The sequence below is a fragment of the Epinephelus fuscoguttatus genome, linkage group LG3, assembly GCF_011397635.1.
Source record: "Epinephelus fuscoguttatus linkage group LG3, E.fuscoguttatus.final_Chr_v1".
NCBI classification, from domain to species: Eukaryota; Metazoa; Chordata; class Actinopteri; order Perciformes; family Serranidae; genus Epinephelus; species Epinephelus fuscoguttatus.
The window spans coordinates 40,532,888-40,553,458 of record NC_064754.1 but is presented as its reverse complement, the minus strand read 5'-3'; the positions used below and the strand labels follow the sequence as shown (position 1 = coordinate 40,553,458).

General features: G+C 41.0%; 1 protein-coding gene across 1 annotated transcript in view; it reads right to left on the bottom strand.

Moving 5' to 3' along the window:
- Nucleotides 1–726: 726 nt before the first annotated feature.
- LOC125883963 (ankyrin-2-like) overlaps nt 727–20,571 on the bottom strand; it is a 65,956-nt gene continuing 46,111 nt past the window's right edge. Inside the window, exons 24-44 of the mRNA XM_049568648.1 lie at nt 20,091–20,217; nt 19,883–19,961; nt 19,637–19,740; nt 19,170–19,205; nt 16,861–17,085; nt 16,619–16,717; nt 15,475–15,629; nt 15,063–15,274; nt 14,759–14,966; nt 14,454–14,550; nt 14,105–14,333; nt 13,685–13,810; nt 13,431–13,553; nt 13,292–13,324; nt 13,172–13,193; nt 3,245–3,322; nt 2,930–3,061; nt 2,440–2,580; nt 2,126–2,336; nt 1,038–1,827; nt 727–741 (exon numbers count right to left, since the gene is read on the bottom strand). Coding sequence (XP_049424605.1) covers nt 727–741; nt 1,038–1,827; nt 2,126–2,336; nt 2,440–2,580; nt 2,930–3,061; nt 3,245–3,322; nt 13,172–13,193; nt 13,292–13,324; nt 13,431–13,553; nt 13,685–13,810; nt 14,105–14,333; nt 14,454–14,550; nt 14,759–14,966; nt 15,063–15,274; nt 15,475–15,629; nt 16,619–16,717; nt 16,861–17,085; nt 19,170–19,205; nt 19,637–19,740; nt 19,883–19,961; nt 20,091–20,217 — 3,242 coding nt within the window. The remainder of the gene's footprint in view (nt 742–1,037; nt 1,828–2,125; nt 2,337–2,439; nt 2,581–2,929; nt 3,062–3,244; nt 3,323–13,171; nt 13,194–13,291; nt 13,325–13,430; nt 13,554–13,684; nt 13,811–14,104; nt 14,334–14,453; nt 14,551–14,758; nt 14,967–15,062; nt 15,275–15,474; nt 15,630–16,618; nt 16,718–16,860; nt 17,086–19,169; nt 19,206–19,636; nt 19,741–19,882; nt 19,962–20,090; nt 20,218–20,571) is intronic.

Here is a 20,571-nt window from a genome sequence, read left to right as displayed (position 1 = left end):
GGTGCCCTTTCTTCAGCTCTCACGTGTCGTGTCAATGAATCCTGTGCATCTGTGCCTTTTTCATCCCACTGTATATCAAGAGATGATAAAGGAGCATTCATAGAATACTGCAAATAGTCTGAAGCTACAAATTCTGGTGTGACAGAGCCATCCCTACCCACTTCCTCGCCGACTGTAGTGTAAAGTGCTGATGTCAGTAGTAGTGAGGGTGGATTTTCTCCTGAATATTGTAAATAATAATCACAATATTGACTGATAAGTTGTGCGCGTATAGGTTCTGAGAGCAAGAGTTCAAGAAATGAGAAACTGCACTGAGAAGTCTGTGATTCTGGTGAGAATGGTCGGCAGTCTCTTTCTGAAAATTCATCACACTCAGTATTTGACGTCACAGGTGGGAATGTTCTGAAGTTTCCCCTTGTTGGTTCATCTTCAGGTATAGGTGTAATATATTTAGGTACTTGAGAGTAAGGGGACAGTGGCCTATACTTGTTCCAAGACTCAGAGTACTCAGAACAAATGGAATCTGAAATTTCAGCAGTGGCAAAATCCTTTGAAGCAGACACACATTCATGTGTGTGTGACTGATTGGAGTATAATTCATGTCCAGTGAAATTAACTGTAGCATCTGGTGAACTACATGCATCAGACCTTGGAGAGAGTGCCCGGCTGCCATCCAATATACTGGAAAAGTCTGCAGGCAAGACCCATTTTTCCCCCAGAGGAGAGTCAGGTGACATTGCCCTATAATCACCAATGGACATGACAGATTCAGGGGATGGCAGTCTAGCTATGGGGTCATATAATATCCATGCCTCTGCAGGGAATACACCGTTTTCACTAGCAGGGTCAAATAAGTCACACAGTTCCTTAGATGCCAAAGAATCAGGGGACAAAGGACTGTACTCTATAAAAGTGAAAGGTAATGTCACATCTTGCTCAGATGATTGGAGTGCAAGATAGGTAATATCAGTTGAGTCACAAGCCATGTGAGGAGGACCACTCATTTTCAGACTGTGTGGCACACTGTTCTTTGTTACCTTCATTTTGAATGGTTTCACCATGCTGTACTTAGCTGTAGGAATAATAGGTTCAATTGAATCATCAATGAAGGGCATGTTTTCTGGATACCCATAACTGTACCCCTGGGGTTTCATGTTTTCTTCCTTGCTTGACTTGAAGGGTTTGAAGCCCATATCCACACCTGAAACCTGTGGGATCTTGTCATGACCAGGCAGTACTTTGAAGAACTGGGCTGTTATCTCATCAGTTAACTTCTGAGAGCACCTGTTTTTTTGAGCTATTTTTGTGTCATCTTCAGTCACAGCCAGGGTTGCTTGGTGATCCGCAGGCAGCAAAGCTACCAGGCTAGGGTCAGATTTTCTTCTGAAAATGGTTTTAGCTGCATCTGTATGGTGTGGCGTATAGCTAAACTCACCACAAAGCTCACTGAAGTCAATTTCAGCTTGGTCTGACTCTGACAGGCTCAAACCAAAGTCTCTGATAGATACAGATGATGGTAACTTCAGAATTTCAGGTGATTGCCCTTGCTCATCTTCACAATCACACTGCTTCAATGGTAAGGTTTGGCTGGAGTCATCTTTGTCTTGGCACTGAGTGCCACTTTGGAAAGGTCTGATGAAATGAACTTCAACACTGCAGCAATCTTGCTGGTCTTTCACTTTGGGATCATAAACCTGGGCTGCTTGGCTTCCCAGTGCTGCTTCTTTTGAAGTGGGAAGCGTACTTACTTGCTCATCAGAGTTGTCATAACTTGTAGGTTCTTGTGTAATTACATCCTCAGAGGTCCACAGGTTAGGGTTCAATTCACTGTAACACAAAAGGAAGGCTAGATCACAAACTATGACTTTGCATCAATGTAATATGTCAAAGCCCTAATAAAACAAGACTACATGGCAACATCCACAAACAATGGGACTGGGGCCAATACCTGCAGCCTCCTGGCATCAGGATATTATATTGCTCTATTCGCCAGCATAAATATACTGGGAAATAGTGGCCTCCTTAGAAGCAGCAGTTCTGACAACTTCTTTATGTCTTGACACCTATATGGCATGTCTGGTAAGTGCAGTGGGTGTCATGTAAAGAGTGTTAAATGATCATTTACTGTGGGATCTCAAGCTCTTCCAGCAGGTCACCATGCATGCTCTCGGAGTGAGTGTGTCCAACAGGCTCTGCCCATGAAGGAATATCCAGTAGGGAAGCAACTGAGAGATCTTCTTCAGAAACAGCTGGGGGTGGTCTGCGATCTGACTCCACCCTTCTCACAACTCTGGGGCTGTCTGCATCCTCTTGCACTGAAGATAGGGCTACTGACACTGAAAAACACAGATCACATGGATTAGAGTGCTAGCAAATACAAAAATACAGTTTGCTGCCTTCAAACTGGTTGCCCATTTGAATGTTTGGAGGTATTACTACCTTCACTGTGATCCAGTGTCTTCTCTATTTCTGCATAAGTTCTGGATGTTTGCTCCTGAACTGACTTGTTCATCTGGGTTTCAATAAGATGGACGATGTCCATGCGGTTGATCTTGGTTAGTCTCTTAATCAGACAGTCCTCTGTGAAAGGAGTTATCAATCATTAATGGGTTGTAATAAAGCATTAAATAAACACAAAAAGAAATCATTTAAAAATAGCAAATGTAAGATTTTATTGAATCTACAGTATGTATATAAGTCTTCCAAATACCCAAATCATTTGATAGGTTTAAAACCAAAGTTAAAATGGACTCACTCATTGGATAGGCAGTGTTCAAGCAACTGCTTAGAGTCCAAGAAAGTAAAATGCTAATAGTACATTCAGTACCGTCATATAAATTAGCAATGTTTACAGGATTTCAAATATCCTTGTAATAGTAAATGCTAGTTTAATGTCAACTGAAATCTGTCAGACCAAATTGCCATGTACCTGTGGCATGTTTGCCTTCCCGCTCAACCCAGCGCTGCAGCAAGGCATGGCTCTGCTCTTGGAGGGAATTAGGATTCTCTGATCTCACTAACTGGATATCATCCTCACTGAATTCCAGTTCTCTTGCCAGTTCTAAGGGAATGGGTAACAAAACAAGGGATGAAAATGAAAAAAAAAAATCTTGAACCATATTTATGTGTTTTTCTGCAAGGACATGGATACATTTTCAGGGATACCCCCAGTTCTGCTCACAAATGCATCAGCTCCAATTCAGTCAAAATATTTGAAAAATGATTGCAATATCTGGCAGCTTACCAGTCCAGCTAAAGCCAAGAAGATCTGCAACGATTGCTAATGTCTCTTCTTTCCTGTCAGCATCATCCTGCCAATCCACTAAAAATGTCGTCAGAGCCAAACATTCAATTTTAATATCATGGTTAACGGTTCAAGGTGTAGCTTTTATTCACATATCAGGTAACAGTCATGTAAGACACACTTTGCAAGTGTGGATATAAAATGTCATTTCCTTAGGATTCTATGTTATGGGCTGTAATACTCTGAAATTAAATGTGGGTCTGTGATGTTGACATGGATGATAACATGAAGGTTGGATTCATCACTGCTGCTGACTTGTTTTTGGACTATAATAATTTGGTCACAATAAGCACATCATTTTTTTATCATTAGTGTAAGCAATGACATTAATGTGCTGAATAAGCAATGTGGATGTTAATATTAGTAAAGCAGTATTAGTAGTACAAATACCAATACAATAGTCAAAGTCTGCATCAAAATTGTTAAAGCTACTCCTTCTTTAACAACATGGCGACTGAATCTTGAGACTGTATATACAGTATACAAACAGATGGAAAAGTGACTTACCAACATGCAAAACACCACAACAATCACAGAGGCATGCACGTACACATGCACACACGCACGCACGAACACACACACACACACACACACACACACACACTCAAAACAAACAAGAAAACACAAGCACAATGAGACAAGACAAATAACACATGAAAACAACACAAAATGACCAATGGTGACAGTATGATCTTAGGAAGAGGAAAAGGCTCTTGCTGCCGAGGAGAAGAGAAAGGAAAGCAAAAGCTCATGTAGGTCTGGCCATACCTGGCGTACACTCTGGAGTTGGCTCATCGATGATTCTCTGCATCTGAGTTTCCACCGTGTCATCCCAGGCAGGCCTGGATTCAAATACATCCTCTCTCCCAGAAGATGGTTGCACACATGGCAACGGGGTTCCATCAGAATCAGAACTGTGTGCGGCCGGGATGTCATATGTAAAGACAACAGGGTCCGGACTCCTGTGACTACCACTGCTTATATCATCAACATCCAAAGAAGACTTAACGGATGTTTCTGTTGTCTTAGAGAGCTGTATTTCCTTCTTTTGGGGAGAGGAGGAGGAGAATGTCTGAACTGGAGGTTTCTGTTCTGTCATGACAGGAGGTTTGGAGGCAGAAAGGTTAGACTTATCAGTGGGTTGACTACTGTCGGAATAACTCCTACTGTTTTTATTGGAAGCTTTACTTGTGTCGCTATCAGCCTCAGATCTAGTCCTGCGAGCCAAAGTTGAGCTTTTTCCTGCTTTTCTTTGAACACGATCATGCTCTGATTTCTTTGGGTCTTTAATGGTAATTTTCAAAGATGGAGGTGAATCCTGATGATACGCTGGGATGCCAGCTTGTGCAGCTGAAAGGGACATCTCTATAACTGAGCATTGGTCCTCTTCATCTTCCTCCTCCTCATCATCAGGAGAAGAGTCTGAGGAATCATGGCTCTGCTCTGAGTATGCTGAATGGCCGAGTGTGGATGTGTCTGATTGAAGGTCAGCTATGGTAGAATCTAGATAGCCCAGACCAAGGCTTTCAAGGTTTACTACCTCACTTTGAATGTTGGTTAGTCTTTCCAAAGCAGTGGGAGAACCAATCTGAACCTCTATGGAGCTGCCAAGATTAGCCTCAGAAAGTGGTTTTTCACTCTCTGACTTGTCACTCGAGGGTTTGATGAGAGTCCTGGGAGTGGGAGTAGGAATTGTTTCATCGGCACCCTGAGGCAGAGATGATTTGGGGATATCTTGAGGGGTTGTGTCTATAATGGAATCACTACTCTGTAAAGTTAAATACTTTGTTTGATCTTCCCCAGCCTCCTCTGGCACAACTTCATCAACTGGATGATCCCCTATATGAAAAAATGCATATCCCTCCCCTTCATCAAAGCTTCTTCTTGTCATATCAATAGCTCCCCCTCTGGTCATTTCAAAAAGCTTCCCCTCTTGAAACTGAAATGGATCAGGGGTTCTCTCATCAGCTGGTGTTCGAACAGATGTTTTATCAGGTGTTTTTCTGTCCTCTGCAGGAGAAAGATTCATCTGTTTTTCAGCCTCAAGCTGTGCATTGAGGACTACATCATTCTTACCATCACACCCTGGAATAACATTTTCTAGTTCTTCAGTACATACCATATCCTGAGGTTTGCTAACAGAACCTGAACCATCTGTCAGCGGTGATTGAACTTCTTTGTCATCATCTGAATGGTGATCATCTCTCACACAGCTGTAAAACCGTGTGTCAGTGAGTGTCGAGTGGTCACCTTCTAAACTGTTTTTATCATTGTGTATTTCAGCTTCTCTTTCTGCTAACAGCAACATGCAGTCCTCACTTTCTGAACACAGTGAACCGTCCACTGTTTTTAGTTGTGACTGAATTTCCACCTTCTCTTTAATGCTCAGACTAATATCTGTTGCCTCACTTAGTATGTCAGTGCTGTCTATAACACATTTTTCTGAAATTTTCTCCAGTGTATCTTGTGAGGAAGACTGTATAACTGGGCCAGATTTTAGATCTAGTTCATCATCTCTGAGATCGCCTGTCTCAGATTTTTCTCTCCTCATTTTAGCCTCTTGTTCCATCTCCTCAAATGTTTTGATCTTTGCAGCCATTATAAACATCTCCTCCTCTGGGGTGAATTGTTTATTCGCGGCATCATCTTCACCATCATTTGAGTCGAGAGAGTCTTGCCTCATGAGCATGTGGGTGTTCTCACTGTCACATATTTTGGTGTCAGAATACATATTGCCAATAATTACTGCCTTGGCTGAGCAGGAATGTATGTTCTCCTCTTTCTCAGTTTCCATTTGGACGATATCATGGTTGTTTTCCTGCTCATCATGCTCTCTTTCATCTCTGTAAATATTTTTGTCGTAAGCATAACATGCTTTGAGCTGGGAGGCATAATCCTCGTACACTGCTGTCTTGTCTGGCATCTTAAGTTCTGTGTCCTTTGAATGAGTGGGACTTCCTTCAAGAGAATCTGGAGTAGGGGATTCTCTGGTAGGGCTTGGCTCAATTGAATCAGGGGATTTGTCTGAAGATCTGTCCTCCATGAGAGGACTCGCCTCTAGTGAGTCTTGATGACATGGTTCTTTTGCTGGGTCACCAATATCCACCTTGTTTAGGTTATTCAAATTGACTGGTCTTGGTATGTCAGAACTACTTGATGTGTGCAAAAATGTGTGTGTTTTGAGCACTGTATGAGCAGCAACTTCATCAATATCTTTATGATCACTGTTGAAGTCATCCATTGTCACATCTGACTTTATAATCCCTACAACCCTTTCAGTCGAGTCATTAAGACGTGACGCTGCACATAGGGAAGTTTTAGTCTCGCCCCTCTCAGATGAGAAACTCTTGGGACCTTCATCTTGATGGGTACATGTCTGCCATGCACTCTCCAAAGCTCCCTTTCTGTTGAGGTCCACGATCTCTAGATTTCTATCTTCTGGTGACATCATCTTGTGTTCAGGGGAGAATGTATGAGTTTCTGTTTCAGTGTCTTTTGTCAGTATAATTTCTTTGTAGCTCTCATGGACTACCTCCTCTTCTGGGTGGTATTTTATCTCCACTGGCTGTTCATTTAGATATTGATTTAAGTCACTACTTAGCAGTGACAACATGCCTGACATATCCCTCTCAATTGCAGATTGTTGTTGCTGTGTTTTTCTCTCGATGCAAACTTCCTGGAATGGTGTCTCCAGTACAGAACTTGGTAACAGTTCTCTGACTTCATCTATGTTGGTCTGCATGTTTTCATTTTCTCCTACATCTACCTTATCCTGTGAACTACTACTCCTCAGTACAACTTGTTTGTAGCTCTCATGGACTAGATTCTCCTCTTCTGGGTGGCACTGTATTTCCACTGGCTTTTCCTTGAGATACTCATCCAAGTCACTACTGAGAAGTGACAACATGCCTGACATATCCCTCTCAGTTGCAGACTGTTGTTGCCGTGTCTTTCTCTCAATGCAAACTTCTTGGACTGTTGTCTCCAGTACGGAACTTGGTGTAAGTTCTTTTAGTTCAACCACATCAGTCTGTCCACGTGTCTCTCCACATATATTATCCTCTACATCAGTACTAGCTCCTTCTTGCATTTTTTCACATATTGTGATTATTTGCTCCTCACTAGAGGGTTTTTGGATTTTGGTGATAATAGCTTGTTCAAATTTCTCCTGGATTGAGTCCTCTTCTGGAGGCCTACAAGTCACTGGCCTGTCCTCAAGGTACTTGTCTAAGTCAGCGTTAAGCAGTGACACCATGCCTGACATCTCCTTTACTTTTGTAGACAGCTGATTTGAAGCCTTTCTCTCTACCCACTCTTCCTTCATTAGGAGTTCTTCAATGAAGGTTGCTTGGGTCTCTTTAAAGTCCCTTGCCATTTCTTCACTTTTGCTTGTGACTTTATGTTTCACTGCAGCGTAATCTGTCTCTTGTATTGTGTCATCCACTGTCACTCCTTTATTTTCATCAGAGAAAGATGAGACACTTTCAAATTTCTCCTGCATATTATCCTCTTCTATTGGTCGCGTAGCCACAGGCAAAGCATCGGGATACTGATCCAACTCATTGTTCATGACTGATAACATCCCTGACATATCTTTTACTTCTTTCACTTTTTTAAATTCACGCTGTGCTTCTTCACCTCCCGACCCAATTTGATGTTCTTCCATTGGTGCATGAATTTCTTTATCTTTGTCCTTTGTTAAAATAATTTGCTCAAATTTCTCCTGTACATTATCCTCTTCTGGTAGCTGACTTGCCACGGGCCTAGCTTTTAGATACTGATCCAAGTCACTGTTCATTAAGGTTAACATCCCTGACATATCTTTTACTGCAGTAGATGCCTGGCTTAATGTGTTCCTCTCAATGTGGACTTCCTGAAGTTGTGGCTCCTCGATTTCGACTTCTGTTACTTCAGTGTCAGTTTGTGTAAAGAATATTTTGCTTCCATGATCAGTTGTTTTGTTATCTTTGTTTTCTTCGTGAAATCTCTCCTCCTGTGAAGGTAAGATGTATGTTTCGTCACTCCTACTAGAGTAAGTAAGTATTTCATTGGTCATTTGATCTGTCAATGAGTTTCTTTCATAATTCTCACTCTCCCCTGAGCGGGAACAAGAGGTCCTAATATCAACACTAGTGTTTGAGGACTCAGCCATACCTTCATGTTTGGGACTCTCAGGACTTAGATCATAATCTTTTATTTGATTCTCAATAAGAGAAACACCTTCCCCAAAATAACTTTTCATACAGGGACTGGAGATGGATGGTGGATTTGTATCAGAATCAGCCAAGGTTTCCTCCTCAGGTGCCTGAAGTTGGTCACTTACATCTTCAGCTGTTGATGTTCGCTTGAAAAGCTGGTACTCAGGACTTTCTTCCAGCTCAGCCTTTATATCAGCACTGAAGTCCTCAGAAGGTCTGCGATCAGGGCTTATCTGGACATCTTCAGATAAACTCCTGCCAGTGCTTATGACTGGCTCTTCTAACTGCATTCTGTTCGCACTCTTTCCTGACAACTCTAGCTCTTCTCTCTGAGGGCTAACCCTTCCATCATCAGACTGAAGTGTATCGTCAATTTCTACTGTCTCTCCAAAGAAAGCAATACCTGAAATTAGCTGTAATTCCTCAGAGTTATCTCTCTTTAAGCTCACCAATTGAGCCTCTGAATCCAGTGGTCCACATATGTCAGCATCAGTTTGGGAATGGAAAATTGTGAGAGTCTGTTTTTGGGTTTGTGATGTTGGATCCTGTGCTGGTTCAGTCGTCTGAATCTCTTCAGCACCTACAGATTCAGATATCAGTGTTGAAGTACACGAAGAAGCAATGGCTTTGTGTTCACCCAGCCCATCTTTACTTTTCAAAGTGTCCTGCCCAGTTTGGAATGCTTTCATTAGCTCCTTAACAGATGAAGTTTCTTTCTCTGAAAACTTTGTTGCATCTCTCTGTTGGCTAACACTTCCATCGTCACATTGAACTGTATCAGCGAATTTTACTGTCTTTCCAAAATAAGCAGTATCTGAAATGAACTGTGATTCCTCAGAGTCATCTCTGATTAAGCTTGCTGGCCGATCCTCTAAGTCTGTTGTGTTACACTTCTTGACATCACTCTGTTGATGGAAGATGTTGAGGCTTTGAGTTTGGGTTTGTGATTTTGGTTCCTGCGTAGGACTTTGTTCAGTCCTTTGTATATTTTCAGAATCTCCTGATTCAGATATCAATGTTGAAATGCAAGAAGCCACAACTTTGTGTTCATGAAGCCCCTCTTTAGTTTTTGAGGGATCATGCCCACTCTGGAATGTTTTCAGCAGGTCCCTCACGGACACAGTCCCTTTGTCTGACAACCCTGGTGCCTCTCTCTGTGGGCTAACACTTCCATCATGACACTGAACTGTATCAGCAAATGTTACTGTCTTTGCAAAAGAAGCACTACCTGAAATTAACAGGGATCCCTCTGAGTTATCTCTGCTTAAGCTTGCGGGCTGATCCTCTAAGGCGGTTTGGTCACATTTCATGGCATTACTCTGTTGATGTACAATTGTGAGGTTCTGAGTTTGGATTGTTGATTTCGGCTCCTGCATAGGACTTTGTTCAGTCATCGTTGTCCCTTCAGAATCTATTGATTCAGATATTAAAGTTGAAATACAAGAAGTCACAACTTTGTGGTCAAAAAGCCCTGCTTTAGTTTTTGAGGGATCTTGCCCTGTCTGGAATGTTTTCATCAGCTCCTTCACAGACATAGTCTCCCTCTCTGACAACTCTAGTGCCTCTTGCTGTGCGCTTCCATCGTCACATTGAATTGTATCAGCAAATGTTACTGTCTTTCCGAAAGAAGTGCTATGTGACATTAACTGTGATTCCTCAGAGTCATCTCTGATTAAGTGTATAGGTTGATCCTCTATGTCTGTTCTGTTGCGTTTCTTGACATCACTCTCTTGATAGAAAGTTGTGAGGCTCTGAGTTTGGGTTTGTGATTTCGGTTCTTGCAGAGAACTTTGTTCTGTCATCAGTATGTGAGCAGAATCTCCTGATTCAGATATCAATGTTGAAGTACAAGAAGAAGGCACAGCTTTGTGCTCAAAAAGGCCAGCTTTATTTTTTGAGGGGTCCTGTCCAGTCTGAAATGCTTTCATCAGTTCCTTAACAGACATAGTCTCCTCTAATCTTTCTGTCTGAGACCTGGGGGATTTAGGGGACTTGGGAACTCTGGGAAGTTCTGGCATGCCTGCCTCATTTTTCTTTATGGCGACAGAAGATTTTGCCTGAGGCGTTAGTTCTTCAGTATTTTTTTGCACCTCCTCCTCTTCAACTTTGTTCTGTAAAGCTTTAACTCTGTCCTTTATAGAGCCTATAGGTGTTTCAACCACTAAAGGAGAGGCTGGAGGATCCATATCTGTGGTAGGTACAAGGGCACTCTCCTTTAGAACAACATCACCATCTAAAGACTCCTCAGAGCTCATCCTTTCCAGCTCACCCTCAGAGCTGCTACATCCAGAACGCTCTCTGTCTCTGAGTTTTTTCCTAATAGGTTTCTTGATATCTGGGGGACGGCGTTTGCCATCACGCTTTACAATAATCTGTTCAAATCTATCTTGGACAAGGTCTTCTAGAGAACCAGATGTCACTACAGGTCTCTCTTCCAGGTACTGGTCCATGTCAATGCTGAGGTGTGAGACAATGCCTGTCATGTCTCTGACCTGTGTGACAGATCTACTCGAAGTCTTCCCCTGAATGCAGATCTCCTGGAAGACTGGTTCTTCAACAGGGGGATACTTCATTTCAGCAGTCTTAGTTTCATAGAGTGAACCCCATTTCTCTGTTTTAGCATCATCTCGATGTACTTCCTGTCCACTAACATTTATGCCACCTCTTTGAATCCCTCCAGATTTTTCCTCCAGCCCTCTAGCTCCAGTTCTCTCTTCATACATTAAGTGCTCCATTTGCTCTGCAGTTAAGGTAGCAGACAGTTTGATGTCTGACATGTCTGAGAGAAGGTCCGGACTTGCAAGAGTTGCAGGGTCAAGAGGTTGGTTAGTTCTCAGGGAGAACGTCTCAGTTGATTCAGACTCATCATCTTCAATTAAAAAAGTTTCGTAACCAAAAAGGGTAAAGAACATAAGGGACAAATGAAGTGGGGAAGAGAGACATCAGAAAACTGTGATCAAGACAATGCCATCAAAAATCCATCTTCATTTCAAAGAGTCAGGAGAAGAATGACAGGGCAGAGGATAAGGAAGTCTTGAAAAGAAGACCAAAAAGAAGATGACAAAGAGATCCAGAAGAGTTTGGAAGGGAGAAGAGCAGCAACAGCATAAGCAAAGCTGGGAGTAGTAACAAAACAAGTAGAATATGGACAAGAATAATATAAATCTAATTTTTTGCCTACATATTCTGAAAGTTAACACAAAACATACAAAAGCCAATGGGAGCAGAGAAATTTACATATGGAACAAAGGGACAGATAAAAGGATAACAGACAAAATTTCTCAAGATTGCTGCTGACATGAAGAGTCATGTCTGCTGACAAATTAAAGTTTTAAAACATAGAAAACATAATTAACTCTAAATACAAAAATCAATAGGGTTTGTAGTAAGAGGATGTGTGAGGTAAGGTAAGGTAATTCCAATCAAGTAATCAGGTCTTTGTTGTTTTTTACTCTGTTTTAAAGTTTTATAATAATACGTATATGAAAGCAATGCAAAGTGCTGAATTTACTCACTTAACTTTGAAAAAATGTGTAATATTTAAATCGTAAAACACTAAATTCATGAAAAATTACCACTTTATTTTAAGGTATGCATTTTCCATATCAATTATCTTGTAGGTTAAAATGTGTAACTGATGTTATATCCTAATTTACTCTGTTCTGTGACCTTATATCACTATTGCTTCACATACAGAAAAGAAGTGGTGACCTAAAGTAACAATAATGTAAAAATGTGAATAGGGATTTGATTTACAGTGCAAGTCAGTGAGAATGAAAGCATCTCAGGGAATGTGGTAAATGAAAGTTGCGAAAGTAAAAGTAAAAAAAAGAGATGATTGGCCAAATTCATACAAAATGAGTGATAGTAATGAAAATAAACCAGCAATAAAACTACACACTTTAACACAGAACAAACAAATCTATGTTGTTTGTCAATTATTCCTATATGGAACAACAGTTCTTCAGCATGCCACTGCTAAAAATGTTGGAATATGACATAAGAAAATAATCAGTCAAAATGAATACTTTTCATACTGTATATTATTACCACAAAACATAATTATTCTCAATATAAAATGAAATTATAACACACACCTTGAAAATCAAGGCAAAGTTTAAGTGAATTTGAATAAAAAGTATTATTTTGACCTTATGATTGATTAAAAAAAGGTCATACATGAAATTAAAATATTGTGGGTGGGAGAAAGTCAGTGGGGTTTGGAGTGAGGGAAATGCAGAGTACATCAGCCATAGCATAGCTGCTAGTAACAAACATGTAACTACACACAGTGTTAGTAGAGCAAAATAAGAGAGCGGGGTTAATCCAAATGGAAAGTAACATACAGCGTATCAATCAATGCATCTCTTAGCACATACAGATGTTCTTATTTTTTAACTAACTTTACAAACTTTATGACAAGACTTCTCATACTAATCACATGATGTGACTCCAATTTAGACTGTGTTGTACTGGAAAAATAAATATATATATATTTATATAAAATGATATATAAGCACCCTCAGTACAAACACTCACCACTGCAAAAATGATTGTCAAATGTCTCAAATGAATCAATCTATGTCTGAAAGATTCAAGTAAATAAATCAAAAACTTCTAAAAATATTTAACACTAACACAAGACATAAAACAATACAGTTCAGCTTACATTTCTTGTCACTCCTCTCACTCTGCAAAAAACATTTAAGAAAAAGCATAGTTAGCTACAATCTTAATATGATATTGTTCTTTCTTTGTTGTAGTACTACATCACGTAAACTTTATTCACCTCATCATCTGCATCTTGGTCTGAATCAGACTCCTTCAGAAAAGAATAAAAGAGAGAGAAAGCAAACAATTCAGTTACTGCAATTAAAAATAGTTTACTATTGTTACTTAAATACAAACCTAGATGTATTCAGACTAACCTTTGAATATGTTGGGAGAGTGATGTTAAGGTTGCAGATGGCGTTGTGGTTAAGAGTACGATACGTGCGTGGTTCCTTGGTGAAGGACAAGCGACCACATGGCTCCTGTGCTGTGTCTCTGATCTGTCCATTAATTAAACAGCAATTCATTCCATTAATTACATATATTTTCATGTCTATATATCTGAATTCCTGAATCTCTTAGTAAATAAGTAGAAATTTCAGAGAATTTTTTATCTAATGTGTACTCATACCTTGATGAAGAGGGCCAGTCTGTTCTCTTTGAAGGCATAAAAGCTGAACACATGGTGCTGTCCACTCTTGGTAAGAGGCACCAGGTTTCCAAAGCAGTCAGCAAATATGGGTTTTCCCTCCAGCACCTGTGTTTGAATATGAGAGCTGTTTTCATGTTTCAGACAAATCATTAAGGTCAAAAATTGTTGATCAATATGGTTCTTAGATCTCGGAAAACAGCATTGTCAGAGTTTTTAAAGTACATAAACTGTAATAATAAGAACCAGGTAGTAGGCTGTGTTTGCACTAACCGCTTTCTCCTTTATACCTTTGCAACGTGGCGACAAACTAATTAAGCATTCCTTCTCTTATTTCTTGTCTCAAGCCCCTTTAAAAAACCTTTCTTGCTTCTTTTTTTATTCCCCATCATCACACCTCACCTCAACATCTCGGCTACGGGCAACTTCAGTGAAGTTCTCTTGCTGCTCTAGTGTCTTGTCCATCTTGTCGTCCGTCATGCAGAAACAGCGCAAGCGGGCCTCAATGGGGTCCAGCGTCTTTGCAAAAATCACAAACTTGGCCATGTATGGAACACAAATGATTTCTCTGTACAGCTGAGAGCCAAAACTAACAGACTCCTGGGTCTGTCTGCAGTCAATCAGCCAGAACCTAGGAATATGAATGACACATTTTGTCAAATAATCTACATAAGTGAAAGAAACAAATCAGATCAGAGCTTCTGTGTGAGGGATAACTGACTCCACATTTAAAAACTTAGGCAGAATTTACCTCGCTGACACATTTGTGGTGAAAGAAACACATTGGTTAACAAATGTGAGAGGCGTGGAGCCAGTGATGTCCTCCCACTGGGCAGGAGTGGTTCCACCTGAAACCCAGACCCAGGATTTGTTACCCAACTTGTCACAGTTGTACACTATATTTTGAAGACTATATTTTTGTATTTAGGAAAGAAAAATGATGGCAGGATTTCTCTACCAAAGCATGCATTGATGGCAAAAGCAAAAACCCCACAAGCATGTTAAGTTTTTAGTGTTTGCTGATGTTGATGATGAGTGATGATTCTCCATTCTTACCTGTAATGCTGCAAAGCAAACGTAAGGTGGGTGTCTCCCCACTGTACACTCCACTTGATGCGTCACTATTTGAGCTCTTGGGAATAGGGATCGTCATGGTGATTGGTTTGTGGAACTTCCTCCGTCTTGGCTCCAGTGTGACGATTGCGCTGAATGTGGCCTTGTTACCAAGAATCTTTTTTACCACCTCAACATCAATGGGCTGAGCCTAGGACAAGGTACAAAATGTATCGACATAAATCTATTCATTGCTTTAACTCTGAACATGGGATTTGTATCTGTCTAAGAAATGCTCTGTATGTACCTGAAGCCCAACTCTGATCTTCTTGGTGAGTGCTCCTTCGGGGAAGACAGCCTGGACCTGGGGAACAAGAGTGCTACTGAGGACCCCGCCCTCTGGTCCAATCAAATGACTGTCCTGCTTTATCCGTGACACCACCGCAAAATATTGTGGGAAGTCTCGGGTGATGATACGGCATATTCTTTTCTTTTCAAGCTCCTCAGGGGAATCAAGTTCTGTGAAGGTCAAAAATATTTTAGTATAAATACCATATAAGCAGTCAATTTTGTGAAGTTTGGAGAGTTACGTTTCAGGTGTAAGATTATTTCAGTCTCTCCTTCATTCATTACTTCCTCTACTTTCTGCTTCCTATTGGGTAGAGCAACCCCTGTCAACAACCCTTGGTTAGCATCACAATCTAGTTAAGACCTCTTACTTTCATCCATGCCATTCAGTATCTGGTTCAATTCCTCTTCAGTGAAGTCACAGTGGTGTTCCCTCCAGCTCTCCCCCGTCTCACTCCTTAAGATCACTAGCTCTCTTTCTGTTCCCCGCAGGGCTGCAAAATGGGGAATCTCCACAATCACAGGCCTAAAAAGAGTGACAAGGCAAAGTCAAACACAAATTAGACCTAGAAGTAAGTTTGTGGTAACAGTTTGGCAGAGCTGGCTCTAGCAGATATAATATGATGTTTGGGTTGATTTATGCGACTAAACAAACAAAACAAAAAAAGAACACGATTCAGATTTAAGTTAAAAAATATCAGGTGCATTTCATGCCTGGTAAAACAAACATATCCATGAAAAATCATTTGAAAAATATTTGAAGGGACTGAAAGCAAAATTCAGAGCATATATGTTGTCTGGAAATGGCTCTTGATATGTAGGTGGCTCAGCCAGCGGCTAGCAGCTAACAGTGCTAACTTCATAAACAGCACTAAACAATGGTGGGAGGATGGGCGCTACACTTCTGTGATGCTGCAGTCCCGATATCAGCAGTAACCAGCGTATGAGCGCAGTGCAAAGTTACTGCAATGAGCTAGCCGGTTGCGATACACACATGCCCTAACATGCGCAAGCGGACCAGCTTACTACAACAAACCACAGAGAAGCTTGGATTACAACATACAGAGGTAGCATGACCTCCCTCTCTACTCAGGATGCCATTAGTTGTCTATATCTTTACACAGCAAATAGCGGTTTTCTACTATGTTAATGCTCTGAATGTTGCATACGGAACCTTTAATTAAACAAAAAGAAAAAATCCATTCCACATCAGGAGCAAAATCCAACTTGAAACAAGTCTGGTGATCAATACTATAGACTGAGGAAAGCATAGGGATACCGCAACAACACAAGGCAACAGATGGGGTGGTTTTAAACAAAGGCTTGCACTTTTATCGTGCCAAAAACAAAGGAATTAATAAATTAAAAATAAAAGAAGTTACTCATAAAAGTCATGTCACGGAAAACAAAAAAACAAAAAACAAAACAAAAACCACAGGTGGACACAGTGGAAAAATTTGGGTGGGTATGTGACCACTTCCAGAATGGTAGGGTGTCCCCCAACCATGGTCCTACCCGAGGAACTTGGTTCCTGGAGGACCCAGCTGCAGGATGCGACTGACCAGGCTCTCACCCTCATTTAGAGGGGGCGGAGCTGTGGGAAGGTGGAGCTTACTGATCCATGCGCAGCACAGAGGGGGAATGAAGAAGAAAATATGAACACACCACACAACAGTGTAAACACACTCACACAAGCAAAAACACACACACAAACTCAAACACACATACAGTACACACACATTCAATCACACACTTACCCCAAGAACTGGGCTCCAGTGGGTCCCACTTCAATGATGCGACCAGCCAGCCCCTCACCTTCCACCATAGGAGGCATAGAGGCCAGACGGTGTCTCTTCACCAGCCTGCATGTCACCCGTGTGGGTGCAGAACACTTTCTTGGTGGCACAATGATTCGCAGGCCGTTGTGACGGCAGCCACGCATGGCCCCGCCCCTGGCATCTACCATGAAGCTAACCAGGAAGCTGCAGAAAAGGGTCAGGCAAGATATCAAATTAATTGTATTTTAAGATGGGTTATTAATAATTTTAATACTTTGGGCACAGAAATTAAGTCTGTTGACGATGAGCCTCCATGCAGACAAAGCAACTAACATTACAGTAAGAAGGAACCATTTTCATGACACCATTCAGTACTGATACAACAACAAACATATCTCAGCAGATAATATTCCATTCCGGCCACTTCTCCCTCCAGTTTCATTCCACTCAAAATTTTTATCTGCAAGCCAAGCAAGAACAGAGGAGGGCACTGAGCAGGATTATTTCTGGATAATCCTATGTGTCAAGGAGCAAACACACATCAAATATTAGAGATCTAGTACAAGCCTGTGCTTACAGTAAAGATTCCAGTGCTAACTTAAAGATGCTATAGTCAAACTGTGAGACCAGTAGTACCCTGGTTGAGTAACATGTCCCTTTTTTTTAGGAAACTACTGAGTGATTTTTTTTTTATGGAACTATACAGTTGTGAACAGTCTTTAAAGGTTTTTGTCTTCAGCAGGAAGAAATGGGTTTGGAGTTTTGTTCCACAGGCAGGTAGGGCTGGGTTTCGGTACCTGATACCTTTAAGGTAACAACCACAATAACCCAGTGCCAAACAGTATTGAAATTTCTCCAGTCAAATCATACCTGCATTTGATCCTTTCTGTACCCATATCTAGGAAAAAGTAGTATTTGTATGGTTCTGCAATCACCGTATGCATACAAATGGCTCACTAATGCGGCAGCTACAGCTCATATATTCTGTAGTGTGGTGAATTTGAGCATCATGTCTTTGACAGAGTTGGCAGTTCAGCGTGCCGAGATGCCAACAAAAGTATGCCTATACTACGCGTCTGTGGCATCTGGTGCATTTAGAATGCTTCTATTCACATAATGGGTATCGAAGGAAGTACAAAAAAAAAGTATCAAATGAAGTTCTCTATTGGTATCAGTATCACTTTAAGGATGCTGGTACTGGTACTGCTGTTGTAACTTCTTAAACGATACCCAGCCATACAGGTAGGGTAAGGAAGTCAGAAGATTCTGAGAGATGCACTACCACATTACTGATTTACAGCCTTTCATGGAATTTGCTGATGATGAGAAAAACATAGAATAATACTATGCTGTGTATCAAATCGCATACATCTGTACTTACACTTACTATTTTGAGTGCATAAGTGCGTTCACACTGAGAAGTATGGAAAAATGCAGTGCACTGTGAGTACGCGGATGGTGCACTCAAAACGGTCAAAAAGTTGAGTGTGGAACTATGGACACTTCTCGTCATCAATGGTCGCCATCTTGGCTACGTAGCGGAAGGGGAGAGATCACTTTTCAAACTGGAAATAGCGGCCTACGACTGTGCGACTGTGAACGTTGCTGCATTGTACAAATACACATGTTTTTTGCACTAAGCACCCCTATACTGTTGTTGGGTATAAGCCAGCAGTATATTTAAAGGGTTAATTTAGCAGTCTGTAATGATTTGGTACCGCGAACGATAACGTGAATCCAAATTCTAGTTTGCTAACTAGCTAATTTGCGGTCGTCATTTCCGGTAAGTGCACAACAGTCGTGTTTGGTTTGAGACAACACTACCCTTTCGAAATTTACGCACTACACCAGTGAGTACATAGTGCACGTAGTATACTACATAGAAGTATACTAACGGAAGTATGTGATGTGAGACACAGCACTAGTCTTATTCTGTAAGGACTATCAAATTAAGATCCAGCTGTCATGAACGCCAATGTGCAACATTCCTCTCAACAAACAATGCTATTTTATGAGGCAGAAAAATAAAAACAGTATATTAGGTTTATGTAACAGCAGATGCTCAAGATTAAATTAGTCAGATCTACATCAAGGATAAATAAACTTGGTTGAAACATCTCTAGTAAACAAAACCCGAACCCTGAAAATATAAAGTCATGCATAATTAAATCATGCAGACAGATAGAATGGGAATGAGAAGATCATTTAATAGTGAATGAGAAAAAAAGTAGGGGCACAGAGGAGAGAAGACAGAGAGAGTAGCCAAAATAAAGAATAAAGAGTATCACCTGCTGTTGTCATGGTCTAGGCACGGAGAGGAACGGCTAGAAGCAGAATACAACAACACACACACACACACAATCACAAAGACAGCCAACACAAGAGAGTGCACAAAGAGGCAACGAGACAATAAACAAAAAGAGAAAAAGAGAATAAAGAATACGTAAAAGTGAGAAAACCTGACCAGAGACAGAAAAAAGATTGAGCAGCAAAGATAAAAGTATGGAATAGAGTAGAAAACACAGACGTGAAGGAGTGAAAAGTAATGTAAGGAGAAATTAAAATCAATTCAGAGGTGAGTCATACACTCCTGACAGTGAACAAAAGCAGGTGAAGGATGGAGTCTCCATTTCAGGAAATAAATAAACATCTTCAGTGTCACTTTAACACCAGGGAACAGAGTGAATTTGTTTGTGTTTGTGTTTGTGTGTGTGTGTGTGTGTGTGTGTGTGTGTGTGTGTGTGTGTGTTAATACCCAGAGTGAAGCAGACTGGAGGACAGCACGACATTATCAAGGTGCTCAGCACCCCAGCTCAGACGGAATGAGTCCTTGTCGTGCTCTCTAGACAGTGCCGACACCTACAGACCAACAAACAGCCAAATTGGAGTAAGAAAACATCAAAATATTCTCAAATATTTCAAACTAAGAATACCTTAAGTCAGGTTATCTTAGATATCACCAACAGAATGACAACCATACTTTTTGTATGCTTGTCCTCACCTGGTGGCTTGTAAGCATGTCTTCGATGAGAACTCCCTCTCTCTGATGGTAACTTTGGTGAATGGGAGTGTGCTGTGGCCTGTTGGAAAAGCAGGTTGGATATTCTGACTGTCACTGTATATATCTGCCTGTTTGTATGTTTGCATCATGGTAGTGAATGAAGGTATGAGTTTTTGTTAAAGGTGAGTATGTATGTGTTACTCATCACCTGTCCAGGTTGTGGCTCATGTAGCTGAACCCGTCCAGGTAGTGTCCTGGCAGAGAGTCATCTCCCAGCTCTCTTAGATCCTCTGCTCTCAGATACTCTCCTCCGTCACCTGTCATTGTGTCCTCACCTGGGAAACAAAGAAGTGCCATTTGAGATATTGCAGAGAAAAAAGATTAATCACTATGAGAAACTAAAGTTGTCCATCTGGCCAGGAAGGTCTGGATGTTTACCTGCCGTGACAACATCACAATGGCTGGTATTATTTTGACCTTGTAAGTCTGTGTGTATGTGTGTCATAATGGCGAAATGTGGTCATGGTGACACATAGAGTAACGATAACTTCCAAAGAAGCAGGTCTAAGGATTTTGCCTGGTGTTTATATGTCTGTCTGTCTATGGCCTGATCTTGTCAACACAGTAGCATCACAACTGACAAGATGCAGTCAGGAAACTTTTTACAGGTGTGCAGTTAAGATCAAAAT